General features: G+C 54.9%; 1 protein-coding gene across 1 annotated transcript; it reads right to left on the bottom strand.

Annotated features, from left to right (window-relative positions):
* Positions 1–1,199: 1,199 nt before the first annotated feature.
* HDGF (heparin binding growth factor) lies at positions 1,200–17,935 on the bottom strand. The gene is made up of 6 exons (XM_083416825.1): positions 17,787–17,935; positions 4,622–4,698; positions 3,692–3,830; positions 3,260–3,442; positions 1,669–1,958; positions 1,200–1,549 (listed from the first exon to the last, which is right to left on the bottom strand). Exons 1-6 carry the CDS (start codon positions 17,871–17,873, stop codon positions 1,543–1,545), a joined length of 783 nt encoding a protein of 260 aa, XP_083272951.1. The 5' UTR covers positions 17,874–17,935; the 3' UTR covers positions 1,200–1,542.
* Positions 17,936–17,954: the final 19 nt, after the last annotated feature.

Here is a 17,954-nt window from a genome sequence, read left to right as displayed (position 1 = left end):
GGCTAGGCCGAAAGCCTGAGACCAGGGCCCAGGTCGCTTTGTGGCCGAGTGGGATTTTGAACCCTGGGCTCTCAGGGATGGAATTCTAATTTTTAACTACCCTGGTTTTTCCATTTCCGTTTTCTTCCTGTATTTCAGTGCCCATCTGGTCCAGCCTTGTGTTTTTGCAGATGCCTCTTATGCGAAGCCCACAAGCAGAGCTGTCCCCACTTCCAATGGGTCCCAGCAGCTTGTGTTGGGGGGAATTTACTGCCTCCCTGTACTGGACACAGCAGCACACAGCTATGGGGGGAACAGCAGCCCCCAAGGGCCTTGTGCACCTCCGTGAATTCATCTAAACCCTTTAAAGTCCTCCAAACACTGGAGCCAGGGTGGTGTAGTGGTTAAGAGCGGTAGTCTCGTAATCTGGGGAACTGGGTTCGAGTCTCCGCTCCTCCACATGCAGCTGCTGGGTGACCTTGGGCCAGTCACACTTCTTTGAAGTCTCTCAGCCCCACTCACCTCACAGAGACTCCTGAAGGGGAGTGATAAAGCAGGATATCAAATCCAAACTCCTCCTCTTCTTCTTCAAACTAGAGACCACTGCAATCTCTTGCAGAGCATTGTACAGTTTAATGTGTTTGAATGACGTCCTTTCACCTGTCCAGTCCTCAAACGTTCAGATTCCTTGGATGACCCCATTGCAGTCTAGCACCAGGGGACAGCTGCACATTCCCTGCATTGCAGGGGGTTGGACTAGATGATCCTCAGGGTTCCTTCCGACTCTACAGCTGGAGGATTCTATGATTGCAAGGTAGAAAAACCTCGCTCCATCCTTGCAAACATTTGGGCTGCCCTTTGCTGAACGCCTCCCTGCTCGACAAGATGCCTTTGAGGTGCAGGAAGAAGAACCAGAAATAGTGCTTTGCAGGATTGCTCATGGGGTCCTTCTGGATTAAAAAATGTCTGTTGGGGGTGGAATCTGAGACAGCCCCCTCCCCCCCGATTCCCACCTCACCCTGTCAACCTGCGTTGAGACAACCTGGGGAGGGGGATGCAGATGGCGGCATTGGAGGCTCATTTCATGGGGTTGAGGGTGAGGCCTTGCACACCCAAAGGCCCTTTATTCCACCCCACCCCCCACTTTGAGAAGCTGCAAAGGACCAGCCCCCCCTCCCAATTTCACCCCCGAGCGCCAGGAAGCAAATCCAAAGCCATGGTTGTTTTTTTAAAAAGGCATTCAACTGCTTTTATTTCAAAGTGGCTGACCAGCGTTTCCCAACCCCCTAGAAAGGACTAACTTAAAGCGCAGGACCCGCAAAATGGCGGGGCCAGGAGAGGAGAGGAGAGGGGAGGGGAGAGAGAGATGGGGGGGGGACAGAGGGAGGCGGCTGGGCAGAGCCATTTCCTTCCGCTTCCTTCCGCAGAAATGTGGCTCCTGACCCCCTCCCCACGAGGGGCACAGGCAGCGGGTCGGAGTCTGGTTCTGAGCACCCAGGGAAACCGCCAGCAGGCCGGGATCGGGTCCAGAGAAGGAGGAGAAGAGCAGGTCGGGTCGGCCGGCTACAGGCTGCGAGAGAGCAGAGGGGGAGCATTGCAGTGGGCTGGACTGGATGACCCCTGGGGGTCCCTCCCCCCCCCCCTCCAGGACCCCGGGGCCGGGCTGCCTCCGGGTCAGGGAGCCCTCACCTCTCCTTGTGGTCTCTGCTGGCCTCGTCCTCCTTCTCGTCGTCGTCGTCCTCTTCCTCCTCGTCCTCTTCCTCCTCGGAGGCTTCCTCCTTCCCCTCGCCTCCGGCCGGCGCGTCGGCGGCTCGGCTGCTGTTCTCCTCCTTCTCCCCGCCGTCGGGGAGGAGGCTGCTGGGCTGCGGCTTCTTGGGCTTCTCGGTCTCCTTGGGGGCGTCTCCCTCACAGCCCTTGGGCTTCTCCCCCCCAGCGCCCTCCGGGTCCTCGCTCTCCTTGGCGCGCTTGGGGGAGGAGTCCTGCAAGGCCGACAGAGGGGGTCAGGGAGGTCCAGCCCGTCTCCCCCCCTCCGCACTTCTGTGCAGCTCAAGAGCTGTGGTGCTTCTTGCGCTGCAGGGTTGGGCTAGATGGCCTCAGGGGTCCCTTCTGACACTACGGCTTTATGGCTCATTGGAGGTTCTTCAGCAGAAGTTGGAGGGCCATTTTTCGGGGATCCTTGACTGCGACTCCTGCCTTGCAGGGGGTTGGATCAGCCTTGGGGATCCCCTTCCAACTAGGAACCCTTATTAATATATTGGGGGGAGGGGCAGAAGCCGGGCGCCAAATTAATAAAATGCAGGAGATGGTAAAGCAGCAGCACAGAATGACGTGACGAGAAACCCAGCCTTGAGTGTCATCGGCCTGTGGACCTCCCTGCCACTTGAGACGCAGCAGTCGCCTTCTGTGCCAACTTCTCAACACCTGCCAAAAACGTTTCTATTCCTATGCAGGCAATTAAAAGAGTGCAAACCCCACAACTGTTTGTCAATCCTGGCTTTTAACCTTTTTTACTCTGAAACTGCTGTTAATATTTTAAATGCTTTCCCAAAAATATTTTTAACGCTATTTTAACGCTTTGGTACGTTTTGTGATTTAGCGGCATAGCAGTACTTTTATAAAGAGATGTGGGGAGCTCAGGGGCCCCCAAGACACAGCAGCCAGGATCCGTCCCTGGGAAAACACTGCAGATGGGGGCAGACGTGCCTCGCATGAGTAAGACCCCCGGCTCACTATCCCACACCAGAGGCATCTCCAGACAGGGCCGGGAGTGAGAGGCCCCAGAGAGCCCCTGCTGCTTCCAGTCAGAGCAGGCAACACTCACCTGGATGGACGCTTGGCCTGAGCTTCCGGCACCAGCTCAGAGCAGGAGGAGCAGATCCCCAAGAGATCCGCAAGGGGCCTCCAGCCCAGAGGGGGGCCTCACCTCACCAGAATGAGCCACCTGCTTTTGGTGCTCAAATGGCCGTGGGGGGCCAGGAGGTTCACTGGGTGTGACCTTGAGGGCCGGTCGCTGGCTCTTGGCCTAACCCACCTTTCAGGGCTGTTGTGGGGATTAAATGGTGAGGGGGGAGAACCATGTACCCCACTTTTAGCTCCTTGGGGGAGAGAAGGCAGGACAGGAACACAATCGATTGATCAATGAACCCCTCTAGTATCCCGGGAGGAGGAGAAAGGGAGCCCCACGGGAGGAGGAGCCGCCACAGATCCTTTTCCTGCCCCTGCGAGAGGGCTGGCTGTGGGGTGGGCCACGCGTGGTCGTCCCCCCACCCTCCCCGCCTACCTCCAGGAGGGGCCCCTCTGCTTTCCTCTTGCTCCCGGCCTTCTCGTTCTTCTCCTTGGACTGCTCGTCAATCACCAGGTTCCCCTCCTCGTCGCTGCTCCCTTCAGGGGTCTCCTTCTTCTGCCCCGCTTCCGGCTCCCGCTCGGCCCCCGCGTCCTCCGTGGGGCCCTTCTTCGGGGTTGGCTGCGGAGGAAGCGGCAGAAAGCACACACTCAGCCTCGGTTTCCCAGGCCTCCCCACTGGGAGGCCACGGAACGAGGCCTCCCATCTCTGGGGCCCCGGAGGCCGGGAAGCCAGCCCCACAGAAGGAGCAGCCACCCTGGCTGCGCCCCGCACTTAAGGCGCACGGGAATCCCGGGAACTGTAGCATGTTTGGGCCGCTGGGAATTGCAGCTCTGTGGGGCGGAGGAAGCAATCCTCCCCAGCGCGCACCTGGTAGCCGGACGCCTTGACGGTGGGGTTGTTCTCTATCTCCCAGAGGCCTTCGCTGAAGCCTTTCCGCTTGTTGGCCTTCCCAAATTTCCCCTTGCACTCTTCATACGGGAAGAGGTCTTTCGGTCCCAGAAACGCCCTGGGTGGAGAGAGAGGAGCCGCGAGTCACACACACAAACAAGGGCCGTAGGCTGGCCCAGACCGGCCCCTGAAAGCCCCACTGGAGAAGCCTATACGCGTGGTAGGCTTCGCTTCAAGTTTTTTAATTTATGCGTTTCTGTGGAGCATCTGCATGGCCTGTTCCTCAGCCAAAAAAATGCTCCCAGAGCGCAACAAGGCAGTCTCTGCCTGCACAGGCTTACAGTAAAGGAACATAACACACAAGGGAAATGGGATAGGGAGGGAGGAGGAAAACTCAAAACACAGGCAGCAATTTGTAAACAGCTGTTTCTATAATGAGAAGGTTAGGTCTGTTCAGACTGGAAAAGAGGAGAACAAGAGGTGACATGATGGCCAGCTAATATCTGAAGGGCCATCCCATGAGGCCAGCCTGTTTTCTGCTGCTCCAGAGGGGAGAACTTGAACCCGTGGCCCCTTGGAGTCCCTTCCAACTCTACAATTCCAATAGGCTTTCAACATTTTGTCTCACAGTCCTGGCCAGGGGGTGGTGGAATGCCTTAAAAAAAATAAACTTAAAAAACTTAATTACAATTATGATTATCCGGTATTAGGACGCTGGCTCAATATTCAGAATTTCCCAGTGGCAATTGTACGCAGCCATTCTCCCACGACCCCCCCATGCTGGACCCCAGCCCCAAATCACACAGGAAGCAGCAGCTCCGAAGTCTGAGATCCACACAAGCAGCTCTGTTCAGGCGCAGAAGCGAATCCCCCTCGCAAAGGAGAAACTGGCTGCTTCCTCCTACTCACGTTTCATGGGTCCCGAAGAAGAAGACCTGGTACTTGTTGGAAGCCGATTTCACAGCGGACTCTGGCATCTCATCGATCTGGACAGAGAGGAAAAGGAATAAGAAGTTTTTTGGAGTCACAGAATCGTGGAGTCGGAAGGGTCATTCTCTAGCTCCAGACTGGCAAGGAGGGCTGCCTTGAAAACAAGGCTTCCACTTTATATGTAACAAAATCACACAAAAAGGTTCTGCAGGTTCTAGTCTGCACTGAAATCTCAAAGTATCTCCTGATTTTCTCCACAATAGCTCCGCAATGGTGCTAAGCGCCCAGTGTCAGATTTTGGGACTAAGGCTGCAATGACTATTTGAGCTGCTAAGATCACAGACAAGGCCAATTCTTTTGGCCATATACCTCTGCTGGTATCATCAAAAAGATGGAGGCGCATTAAGTCCAGGCAAAAGCCACAGAGGAGAGCGCTAGAGACCACAATGGAGCCTCTGGGCTCAGGGGCAGTCTATCGCAGAGGACCGCTGGAAAGAGAAAGGAAAGCAGCAAGCGGGTGGGGAGGGACTCTGCATCCCGCAGGAGGGCTCTGAATTAAGCTGACTGGCCACGGGGGGCACCAGGACATTCTCCACCCCCCCAAGTCTGATGGGGGGGGGGAATAAATATATTTTTAGGATATATATATAAATATATTTTTGGGATTTTCAATAATAAGTTATGTGAATTTGTTGCTCAGTGTGATCCTTTTGCATTTTTTAATGTCTTCCGACTTGCTGTTATTTTTTATCAGCTATAGTTTATCAATGATTTGTTCCAACTCTTCTTCTCTATTATTAATCACTGATCTTTTTGAGTTAATCTTACTGTGTCAAAGTGCAAGTAGATAAATAGGTACCACTCCAGCAGGAAGGTAAACGGCATTTCCGTGCGCTGCTCTGATTCGCCAGAAGCGGCTTAGTCCTGCTGGCCACATGATCCGGAAGTTGTACGCCTGATCCCTCGGCCAATAAAGCGAGATGAGCGCCGCAACCCCAGAGTCGGCCATGACTGGACCTAATGGTCAGGGGTCCCTTTACCTTTACCTTATATTTCAAATGGATTATTGGACATTATGTGATACAAGTTCAAAGAACCACAGAATTGTAGAGCTGGAAGGGACCCCACAGTCATCTAGTCCAACCCCTGCAAGGCCGGAATCTCAACTGTTTATTTTAAGTTGCTTAAAGTCATATTTTTATGACTTTTTGACATGGGATTGGATCATTATATGTGACTTTTATTGCATATGCTGTTGTTTCTTCGGATTGCAAACCGCCTCAGGTGTGGCAACAGAGGAAGATGGTGGACAAATGAACACTGAATGTTGAAACAAAAAGCCCAGCAGTTGGCTTCTGCTTAAAAGGCCCCGTCTTACAGGTTGCTTTGGGGAGGGGGCCGGTGGGGAGGGCCAGCCTCCTGGGTGCTAGGGAACACACATGGGGGGGGGGGGGCACTGATCTGGCAGGCAGCCACTCTTATGTTCGGCACAGGGCCAGGATTGCAAGGGGACAAGGGCTCCCTGCCCCCTTTTGACCAATGGTAAGCTCCTGTCTAGACTGCAGCGCCAATTTAGCTCAGCAGATTCTGCAGCTGGGGGGGGGGGGCAGGGAGGAACAATGGCCAGGCTGCTAGCAGCCCCTGCAGATGGGAAGAGAGGAGGAGCACTTCCAAATTCCTGCTGGATTTTCTTCTCTGCCTAACAAAGGCCATCCAGCTCCCTCCCTCCCATGTGATTTTGGCGCTGCAAAGCCACCTGCTGGCCTGGGGCCGCTCTGATCTGCACAGCTGGCCCCCAGGGGCTCCTTTTGCCACCTCAAACCCAAACCCCAAACCCACGGCTCCCATCACCCCCAGCTGGCTTGGCCAACAGCCAGGGACTTCTGCAAGCAAAGCAGCTGCCCTGCAGGCTCTCACCCTAAACACAAAGCAATATTCTAGTCCTCATTATCCCTAGTGAATGACTGGCTTCTGCGCAGGAGAAGAGGATGCTGGACTTGGTGGGCCATTGGTCTGACCCAGAAGCTTCTTATGTTCTTAGGGAGCCTCCAGGTCCAGAGGCGGTCTATCTTGACTCCTAGGTTCTTTGGGGTACTGGAAATCAGGATGGTGGGCTCCATGGGCCCCTAGGATGGCCAACCCCCCCTGGCTACTTCCATGGCCTGCCTGAGGCCTCACAGGGGCAGGAGTCTTCCTCTGACCCAGATGGGTGCTTCTTAAGGGGGGGGGTCATGATGCTTAAAAGCAAATCTTAACTCAAGCAGGGGTGAATGGGTAGATCCCTAAAGGCCAGCAAAGCACTTTGTGCATGATCTGTGGCCTCTGTCTGCCCCCTCCAGCTGCCATCCCTGCATTGCAGGGGGTTGGACTAGATGACCTTTCGGGGTCCCTCCCAACTCGACAGTTATTTTATGATTCTGTCCAGAAGCTGTTTGCTGGCAGCCTGGCTTGAGAAATGCCCCTCCCCTCCATGTGGGCCCCTCCCTGGCCCACACAACAGCTCCCCCCCCCCCCATCTGGTGATTGCTAAAAAGAAAAAAGGTTGGAGAGAGACAAAAGGCTTAATCCTGCTCCTGGGTCCCCTGGGCGTTTCTGAGCTGCAGGAAGAGGCAGGTGCTGCTTCTCCTGGGGGAGGAGGAAGGTGTGGGGGGAAACCCAATACCCCCAACCGCAAAGGGTAACAAAGGCGGCTCAGAGGGAAGGAGGCAGGTGGGCTGCCAGAGGAGGAAGAGGCCCAGCGCCTCCAAAGGGCAGGGGGGGGGCTGCAGCCCCCACTCACAGAACCCAGCAAGAGCCCAAAGGGGCCCATCTCTCCCACTGGCCAAATGCCCCATAGACCCTAGGGGTCTAGATAGACTGCCTCTGCACCTGGAGGCTCCATCAGAACAGGCTGCAGTTGCCTCAGGCCAATGTCTCCTGCCAGAGGCAGCAGGGAGGGCTGCCAACCTGGATGGCTTGAAAAGAGGACGAGAAGAATTCACAGGCTCTTGGGGGGGGGGGCGGCCTTTCCTTTGGAGCCGCTGGTCGGCCCCCTTAGGCCTGATCCAGGAGCCTGGCTCCCCTTCTGTTCCTATGGAGCTTCCACGTCCAGAGGCAGTCTATCTGGAGGGGGCTTTGTCCACTGGGAGAAGAGGAGGAGGCTGGAGCAGAGCGGCCTCTGGCCTGATCCGGCAGCCTCTCCCTCTGGCCCTGCCCTGCCCGCCCCCTCCTGACTCAAAGGGGAGGGAGGAGGAGGAGGAGGAGTGGCCTCTGCCGCCCCCCTTGCTGAGTCACGGCCAGGAGGCCCCTTCCTGCCTCTCAGCCTCGCTTGGGTTTCCTCAGAGGGAGGGAGGCGGCCACACGCGCCAAGGGGGGGCACCCCAGAGAGCGCCCTTTGTCCCACCTGGGGATCTGGCCAAGGGGGCCGGTCCCATTCACCCTCCAGCCATTATCAGTGGGGAGGGAGGAGAGGGAGAGGAGCAACAGAAGAAGAAGAAGAAGAGTTTGGATTTGATATCCTGCCTTTCCCTCCCTTCAGGAGTCTCAAAGCGGCTCACATTCTCCTTTCCCTTCCTCCCCCACAACAAACACTCTGTGAGGTGAGTGGGGCTGAGAGACTTCAGAGAAGTGTGACTGGCCCAAGGTCACCCAGCAGCTGCATGCAGAGGAGCAGAGACTCGAACCCGGTTCACCAGATTATGAGTCCACCGCTCTTAACCACTACACCACACTGGCAGAGCAGCTGCTTGGCAGGTTGCAGGTTCCCTCTCCGCAGGCAGCAGCTCCTGGTAGGCCTGGGAATGCCTCCACCAACCCAAATCCCTCTAGTGAGCAGCTGCTGCCGGCCCGTGCCAGCAATACTGAGTGAGACAGACCCAGAGGCAGCTCCCGATGTTTGGAACCGTGAGGATTGGGACCTTGACTGTGTTTCCAGAGGGAAGGCCACAGATCAGTGGGGGAGCAGACTGCCTGGCCTGGGAAGGGTCCTGGGTTCAAGCCCTGGTGCCTCCCAATGGAGATGGGGAAAGGCACCCCCTGCCCCACGCAGACAGCTGAGCAAAGGGGCTCTTGGACCCTCAAGAGCAGCCATGGAGGGCTGAAGGAGATCCCCAGCAGGGCCTGGGCACCCACAGCCCCAGCACCTGCCAAGGCGCCCTGGGCAGCCTCACCCAGCCAGAGAGCAAAGGGGCAGGTGCAAAGGTTGGCTGGAATCTGCAAGTGGGTGCAGAGACAGACCTCACCCAGGCAGGAGGCCTTTCCAAGAAGAGCCCGCTGGAGCCACCCAAGGGGCCCATCTAGCCCAGCCTCCTGAATCCAGATAGACTGTCTCTGGACCTGGAGGCTCCATATAAACCTAAGAAGAACCTGGCTGCTGGATCTGGCCAAGGGGGGCCCATCTAGCCCAGCCTCCGGTTCTCACATCAACTCAATATAATCTGGAAACTTAGGGATTGGGATAGACTGCCTCTGGACCCGGAGGGTTCATAAGAACAGAAGAAGAGCCTCGTTCCTCTTCTCACAGGGGCTGGCAAGCAGGATCTGAGCACAACAGCCTAGCCTTCCGTAGCCCTCTCCTCCTCCTCCGTGAATTTGTCCAATCCTCTTATGAAACCACCCACGTTGGCGGCCTTCCCTGCCTCCGGTGGGAGGGAGTTCCAAAGTTTAACTCTCTGTGTGAAGGCCTTTCTCTTCTCTGCCTCTCTTTGGCCTGACAGGGGAGGGAGGGGAGCCCAGCCAGAGGGCAGAGGGCCAGAGCAGAGCAAAGCAAAGCAGGCCTCTGCCCTCTGCCCCCCTGGCACTGGCCCCACATTAACACACGCATGCAAGCACACACAGGCCAGGCACCTCCGCCAGGAGGCTGGGCCAGAGGCACACTCAGCCTGGCAGCAGCAGAAGGAGGCCCACAAATCCAGCTCCGCCCCCCAGGCCTGGCTTTGCCCTGCCAGCCCCATGCCTCTCCACCTGGGGCAACCAGGCAGGGCAGACGGGGGGGGGGGGGGGCCTCCCAAACACTCTTTTCCACACAAGGTTTTTTGGGAGCCTGATCAGCATTATCTGGAAAAGGATGGGGTGGGGAGGGCACCCTAAGGAGCACCTGGGTGGGTGGCGGGTGGTGGAGGAGACCATCTGGGCCAACAGGAAAGGCCGGCTGGGAAACAGGTTTCCCTGGCTGGGGGGGCAGAGCCTGATTGCGACAGGGAGGCCAGCAGGCAGGGGCCTCAAAGATGCTCAGTGTGGGGATGTGGAATGGGGGGTGGGCAAATTGGGGGCCAGAGAAGCCCCTTTCCCCACTCCCTGCTTGATCCCAAATGCAACCAGACCGGGCCCTGGATCAACCCAAATTGTAGAGTTGGAAGGGACCTCCAGAGGTCATCTGGCCCAACCCCTGCAATAGGATGTGCAGAGATGAGGCCCCTGTCACTCCGCAAGAGCAGAGCCTGTGCAAATGGAGAGAGAGTGGCTTTCCTTTTGCTCTTTGCAGAAGGAGCAGGGTTCAAAAGCAGCCTGGAACAGAGAGACAAGTTCTGCCTGCTGCTCCGGCTGGGAGCCAAGCCTGGAAACCTGGGGGGGGGGGGGAGCCAGCCTGGCAAGGTGGGTGCAAGAGGCCCAGGCCCATCTGCAGAACCGCTAGCCACCTTCCCAAGAGTCACAAGAGGGGAAACAAGCCCTATTTGTTCCCCACCATCTCACAGGAACCTAAGAAGAGCCTGTTTGCTGGATCATGCCCAAGGGGGCCCATTTACCCCAGCATCCTGTTCTCACAGTGGCCAACCAGATGCATCCTTCTGCTAAGAAACCCTCCAAACAGGTTGATTTGCTCAGCATCGAAACAACAAACACTTCTGAGCTGCCTAAATGGAGACGGTTAAATCAGGTCTGCTGGGTCAATCTTCTGTGCTCATTTAAAACTTCTGATGGGTTTTAAAATAGACTGCAATTGTTTGGGCTGGTAATGTAAGATGGCCAAGTGTTAGAACTGCACAAAATGCATCAAGCACATAGAAAATAGAAGACGAAATTGCATCAGGAGGATGCGCACGCCACGTGGGGGCCAGGGAGATCCACCAGGCCCTGTGGGGCACGGAAGCCCAGCCAGGCCAGGGGTCCTGCTCTGCTGGCCTCCATGGGGTGGGGGCCCAGAGGACCTTGGATGTGCTGAAACAGGAGCCCCTCTTGCAGAGCCAGCAGGGACCATCTGTGCATGGAGGACAGAGCCCCCCTCCCCCCAAACCGCAAGGCCTTCCTGGCTCCCTCTCGGGAGAGGAGGAGAGCCCCCCCCCCCTTCTCCCCCAACGGCCACAGCAAGGAAGGAAGAAAAGAGGCGGCAGCAGCAGAAGAGAGCCAGGCGGCTTCTGTTTTGTTTTGCAAGAGCGGCAATGACAAAAGGCAGCCATTCCCAGGCCCCGTGGCAGCAGGGTTTCCAGCAAACACGGCAGCCGGCCGTACAGGCAGAGGCAAAAATGGCTGTGCACCAAGGAAAGCCTGGAGGAGGAGGAGGAGGAAGTTTTTGCTGGGTGCCCATAACTCCCTTGCTTCCAAAGAGAGGCCTGAGCAGGCCTCCACTTTGCAGCTGGGAAGTCTTCCAAAGGCGTCCACACAGGACCACTCGATTCCTGCCATGGCAACCTAGAAATCCATTTCCCCATCGACCGCCCTGGGCACGCCTGGCCCATCGCAGCAAATCAAGCCACAACCCTGAGAAGGTTCCCTGGCAAATTAACAGGCCTGCCTGGCAGACGCCACCATAGGGCACCCCACACTTCCAGTGGCTCCCAGCTCCCTTTGGAGCAGCGGAGGGAGCTGGGTGTGGGGAAACCCAGGCCCCATGGAATGAAACATGGGGGAAAGCGCCACCCCAGGATTGGGGGCGGGGGACGGACTCAGGACCCCCCTGGCCAGCTGCAGCAGCTGTGTGGAATGGTGCATTAAAAAACCCCGAACCAGGCTTTTCTGAAGTTTAATCCGGATTGTTTTAGAAGTGGAGCTACATTAGCACAATCCTATTATGCCTGTCTACTTAAAAGAAGAAGTCTCCTTTAATTCAGTGGGGCTTACCCCCAGGTAAGTGGCTTTGGGTGTGGGATTGCAGCCTCGACGCTCCTTAACAACATGGGTTGAAATACCTGAATGCAAAAGAAATGCATTTAGGTCATAGCTCATTTCACCTCTCTTGCATTCCCTGACTAGCTCTTTTATTGTTTATCTTTATGTAATGTTTAATCAGTATAACATATAAAAGGAACAGGAGCTTGTCAGTGTCGCCAGAATCCGTGGCCACCTTTCAAGCACAGTGCAGGCCCCGTTTCCTCTGTAAGAGAGTGAATTCGGAGCAAAGATGAGACTCTTGAGCTCTAGCACCATCAATATGACACAAGAGGCCGTCTATTATTCTACCATTTTTTATATCGGCTTATGCCAAACGAACAGCGTGGTCATCTACTTTCCTTATCGTGGAGAAACACTCCTCTGCCCAGGACCTACCAGCCGCCCTTACTTCTGGAAAGTTCTTGGCACTTTGCCTTCCAGGAAGTGATCTTGCTTAGAATCATAGAATGGAAGGGGCCCCTGAGGGTCATCTAGTCCAACCCCCTGCAACGCACAGTTTCCCATCCAATGTGAAGCCGTATCGGACCTTCCTTAAATGGCTCCCCTAAGCAGATACAAGTTCTGCGATCATATGGGGTTGGACCAGACGACCCTCAGGTCCCTTCCAACCCTATGAGTCTATTACGGTAAATTTTGCAGTGCAAAACCTTCGTGGACTCCGATGCTGGAGAGGTTCTAATTATGCTCCTGGGTAGCATTCAAGGTTCAGTTGGGTTGGAAACAAGATACCCAGTTGATGTGCATGCTTCCACTCCAGAACATATATATTAGAGTGGAAAACTGGAAAGTTTATTTGATCCAGAGATTTAAAAGTGATGCCTTTGGGGAATGGAGAAACGCTGAATTAAAACTGCAAACAGCCCTGATGTAAAACATCCCACCCGGATTATTGGAATTAAATACCTGTGAAAATGAAATTAGGTTCCTGGGGGAAAGCCCAGCGCTGGGGCATATGCCCTGCAGCTGCGACTCCCAGCATCACCAGGAAGGGCTGGGGAAGCCTGCCAGTCAGAGACCCCAAAGAACACCTGCCAGTCAGTCAGATGAATGGCCCGAGTCAGTATAAGGCAGCTTCTCAAGCTCCTCCCTTTATCCGACACCCCCCCGATGATGCTGAACTCCAACTCCCGTGGGACCCAGTCAGGATTGGCCCCAATGCTAAGGGACTGGGAGAGTTGGAGCCCGTCGTGCAACATCTAGGGAGCTCCAGGCCAGCCACCCCCATCATAAAGCTTTAGGTTAGACAGGTCTCTTCCACTCCCTGTATAGGAAGCTGCCTTATACAGGCTGCTGCTCTGTCTAACCCAGTACTGCTTACACTGACTGGCAGCAGCTCACCAGGGCTTCAGGCACGGGTCTCTGCCAGTCCTCCCTGGAGATGCTGAGGACTGAACCTGGACTGCTTGGCATGCAAAGCAGCTGCTCGAAGCATCGAGCTGCGACCACGTCCATGTTAGAAACTCAGATATATAAGGGAGGAGCCAAATGGCTCCTTAAACCAGGTTTACAGTCGCCAAAACAGAATGTCTAGGTGCATTTTGGGGCCAGACGGCTAGAAAGTCATATTTGTCAGAACAACTTTTTGGTTTCCGAAATATGTTCCGATTGTGCAGATAAAATATAACAGACAGAATTCTACAGGATGTGTTGCTAGTGTGTGAAAACAGGCAAGGCCCGAGGATCCCCAGATGGGGGGAGCGTCAGGCGCCATCCTGGCACCCGGGCATCTTCACTTGGTCACAAGTGGCCGACAGCCAGGGGCAAAATGTGCCTGGCGAACTGTGAATGCTGAGCTGTATCCCTTCTGCAACAGGAAGATTCTAGTCCTCATGGTTTCCCACAAAAGTCTGGTTTAAAGAGGAACAGAGTCGGCCATTGGGGCATCTAGTTTAGTACTGTCCACACCAGGGACAGTGCTCCCATCATCAACAGGGCGTTTGGCACTGGCTGACAGTGGCTCCCTGCGGGGTTTGGGCCAGGACATAATGTAATTAACAATCAACAGCAGACAAGTTTCGGAAACGTGCTGTGCTGATTTGTGTGAACAAGGAGGGGGTGTGTGGCAAGATTTTGGCAACGCTGCTGGAGCTGGAATATTGAATTGATTAAAGGAAGGCACCCCCTATAGCTTCTTGGAAGAAGGAGGGGGATCCTAGATTGACAGGCAAAACACACAAAGTTTATGGGCTGTATCCAACTTTAGCCACACAAATATTTACGCAAATATATGCAGGTTTCACTGCTCATCATGTCGATGGTCATTCGAGGGCCATGGAGCCAAGTTCTAGGCAGGTTTACTCAGAAGTAAGAACAAAAGTGTTTCTCTCGCAGCAACAGACCCATAGAATTGTGGAGTTGGAAGAGACATGACAGGGTTAGAAACTTGGGTATATAAGCTAGGCGACAAATGGCAACTTGAATCCAGGTTGCAGTTGCTGCAAAGGAATATCTCTTCACCAGGTGGTTGGACTAAATGACCCTCAGGGTCCCTTCCAATGCTACAATTCTATGAGCTCAACGACATTGCTTGATTGTAGCTTCCTCTTACAAAATTCACTTGTCCCAGTGTGCAAGAAGGAGGAACGCACACGGTGGAAATGGAAATTACTATGGAGTAAGTCTCTACATGGAGTAATTCTCTACATGGGCACAATTGGATCCACAACAGTAGCAAAACGCGCCTGGTTAATTTTGAGCACTGCCTGAGGATCGTCTCGTCCACCCCACTGCGCAATGCAGGAATATGCGGCTATCCCATACGGGGTTCAAACCTGAAACCTTGGCATTATCAGCACCACACTCTAATCAAATGAGCTACTACTGAATTTCCCTTTTTTCATTTTGATAAAAATCCCAAGCTTCTAGCCCTCATGGTTACAGGAATAAACAGAAATAATTGAATAACTGAAGACACAAGTAAAAACAAGAAGACACACATGTACTTATACAGAGCTTTTTAAAAGGGCTTAACGGGCTAAAACCAAACATTATGTCAACAATCCTCTTAACACCCCTGTAAGGTAGGCTGGTATAACTCTGCACTATTACAGATGGAGGAAATCGAGAGGTTTAGCTTTTGGCTAATGCTCTTGACCAGCGTTCGAAACTCCTGTTGTTCTAGGTGCCTTCTGCGACAGGGAACTTCACTAATGTGCAGTACTGCACCTAAGATTTCAGATTAAAACTGCCTTGGCTGGAACGAAAGGAGGACCTTTTGCTGCCGCCTCTATTCCAGCCACTCTCTGAGGACTGGAGAAGGGACCCTCATAAGAATATTAGGGGAGTGGGCAGGGGAAGTATGGCTTAGGTTTTTGCAGTCTTCAGATGAGGACCAGACCATGTGAAAAATGAACATAAGATTTTAGCTGCAGTTCATTCATTTTCAGCTTTGGATTCATATTATAAAAAAGCATGGCTAGACATTCCATTGTTGCGCCCATAACCTAGGTTTAAGGTGCCATTTAGCTCCTAGATTTCATATCTCAGTTTCTAACGCTGCTCTTGACCCAACACACACTACACTCGCCCCCCTTGCGTAGGTATCCTCATTCAAAATGGGGTGACCCCCCACCCAAATCCAACTGCCATAAGGAAAGGTAGTAAAGGGGTCTTTAGAGGCCAATGTGGCAGCTCAGACCCCTTTCCAGAAATCACGCAGGGGAACTCTGCGGCGGCACAGGAGGTCTGCATGAGGAAAGTGACACCCCCACCAACACAACATCCAAGAAGGAACAAGAGTAGTTCTTTTAAAAAGCAACTAACAACTATTATTATTTTTATTAGAAATAATCATCATAAAACACCATGGGAAGGTGGTGTGTTCTCCTTCCTCGGAAGTTTTTATGCAGAGGTGCTGCCAGGAATTATTTAGTTGTGATTGGGGTGGGTTCAATGACCCCCTAGGGTAACCTTCCAGCTCTACCACTCTATGATCCAACTCCACAAAAAAGGGGGCGCGGGGTTGAAACAAACAGCAAGGCCAGCAAAGAAAGTTCTTCAAAGAAAGTCAACTGAAACAAAATGCTCCATGATCTGTTTTTGAGAAGTCTGCAGAGAAGCTGCCCGGTGGATCTCTCTCTCTTGGGAGATTTCCATAGCCTTGGGGCCATGCCAGAGAAGGCCCTGCAGCTCTGAGTAGAAGCTAGCTCCGCACCAATATAGGATGAAATTTTGAAACAGGGAGATCTGGTGTAAATGGGGGCGGGGGATTAGTTGTTTTGGCTGCTGGTGGGAGGAAGCCTCTGACCTCAGAAACCACATTCCTGGGACAGACACACCAGCGCTACTTCTTGCATGCTAGCCTTCCTCATTCACAGCCCAGGGTGGCTAAGAACACCCATAAAAAGAAGAGAAACACCACACCATGTAGTAAACTTAAAGGTAAAGGGACCCCTGACTGTTAGGTCCAGTCGCGGACGACTCTGGGGTTGCGGCGCTCATCTCGCTCTATAGGCCAAGGGAGCCGGCGTTTGTCCGCAGGCAGTTTTTCCGGGCCGTGTGGCCAGCATGACTAAGCCTCTTCTGGCGAACCAGAGCAGCGCGAGGAAATGCCGTTTACCTTCCCGCCAGAGCGGTACCTATTTATCTACTTGCACTTTGACGTGCTTTTGAACTGTTAGGTTGGCAAGAGCAGGGACCAAGCAACGGGAGCTCACCCCGTAGCGGGGATTCGAACCCTCGACCTTTGGATCGGCAAGCCCCAGGCTCAGTGGTTTAAACCACAGCGCCACCCGTGTAGTAGCCTTAGCCTATGACGAATCAGTGGGATTCAACAGAAAGGGCTGGAATCATAGCACAGTCTGGTTGGAAGGGACCGCAAGGGTCAGGTAGTTCAACCTCTTGCAATGCAGGAATATCAGCTCAAGCATCCCTGACAGATGGCTGTCCAACCTCTGCTCAGAAACCTCCAAGGAAGAAGATCTCACCACCTCCAGAGGGGGTCCGTCAAACTGCATCCAGTGTTAGTTCAATTCACTGAAATGAATGATTGTGACTTAACTTGGGGCTGCTATTTTCAGAGGGTTTGGACTTAGTTGGGTACTGCCCACCCAACAGCGTTCTGGGTCAGGAATAGCCAACATGGTGCCCTCCAGACAATGCTGGACTCCAATTCCTATCAGTCCCTGCCTGCCACCATGGAAAACGGTGAGAGGTGATGGGAGTTGTAGTCCAACAACACCTGGAGGGCATTATAACCACTTCCTCCTTTTAGGTCAGTGCTTCCCATACTTGGGCCTCCAGGTCCTTTTGGACTACAACTCCTAGCTAGCGGGACGAGTGGTCAGGGATGATGGGAATTGTCGTCCAAAAACACCTGGAGACCAAACTTTGGGAAGCGCAGCTTTAGGTTGAATGCACCGGGCAGCAGCCAGGATTTAGCAAGTGCTGCGGCCACTTGGGTTTCTAAGCAAATAACTGGACGCTTTTCTATCCCAAAGAATTCAGCTCCTCAGTATTAGTATATTGCTATAATTGCAGGCAACTATTTCTACCGAATGAATGACGACTAAAGAAAGGGCCTCCCGTTCCCCTCCGAGCAGAAAGCGGGCGCAGGTGAGGCAGGCGGCCGGCCGCGCGGAAGGCAAGGCGGCTGCCTGGAGCAGGCCTCACCTGCGCCTCGTGCTGCAACCTGCCGTCTTGGCCGGGCAGTGCGAGGCTGCTCCCGGACCCGCCCTGGGAACTCCCGGCCACGAGGGCGCTCGGCTTCGCGGCTCCCCGACTCCCCAGCCCCTCTTCCTCCCTCCCCGTGGAAACACGTCCGCGCTCCACACGCCGCCGCCGCCAGGTGCCTCTCCGCCCGCCCAGGGACCCAAGCCCCAAAGCCCGCGCGGCCAGGCCGAAGGAACCCCCCCCCCGGGCCCTGGAGGGCGGCTCTGGCTGGCAGCGCCCACCCGGCGCTCGTCTGCGGCCCGCCAGGGCGCCCGGGACCCGCTGCTTCTCCCGCCGCCCGGCCACGCGGCCTCTTTCCCGCCCGAGGCCCGAGCGACGGGGGCGCCGGGCCTCGGCCGCGCTGCGAGGCCCTTTCCCGCCCCTGCAAGCGCTTCCCCCGGCGCCTTACCCGGGCGGGCCAGTGCGGGTAGCCCTTCATCTTGGCGAAGACCAGGTCGCCGCACTTGTACTCGCGCTGCCGGTTGGAGCGGGACATGGCGCGGCGCGAGGGCCGGCGGGCGGCCTGCCTCTGCCTCCTGCGGGCTGCCTGGCGCCGCGGCGGCGAGCGAGAGCGCCG

Source organism: Podarcis tiliguerta (genome assembly GCF_965153285.1).
Source record: "Podarcis tiliguerta genome assembly, chromosome: 16".
In the NCBI taxonomy this organism is placed as follows: Eukaryota; Metazoa; Chordata; class Lepidosauria; order Squamata; family Lacertidae; genus Podarcis; species Podarcis tiliguerta.
The sequence above is the reverse complement of the archived record's forward strand: the minus strand, read 5'-3'. Positions and strand labels throughout refer to the sequence as shown.

Coding starts and splice junctions, on each gene's coding strand:
- HDGF (XM_083416825.1), bottom strand. CDS start 17,873: ATGTCCCGCTCCAACCGGCAGCGCGAGTACAAGTGCGGCGACCTGGTC. Junction 3,831..4,621: donor TTCTTCGGGACCCATGAAAC/GTGAGTAGGAGG, acceptor CTCTCCACCCAG/GGCGTTTCTGGGACCGAAAG. Junction 3,443..3,691: donor TCAAGGCGTCCGGCTACCAG/GTGCGCGCTGGG, acceptor CTTCCTCCGCAG/CCAACCCCGAAGAAGGGCCC.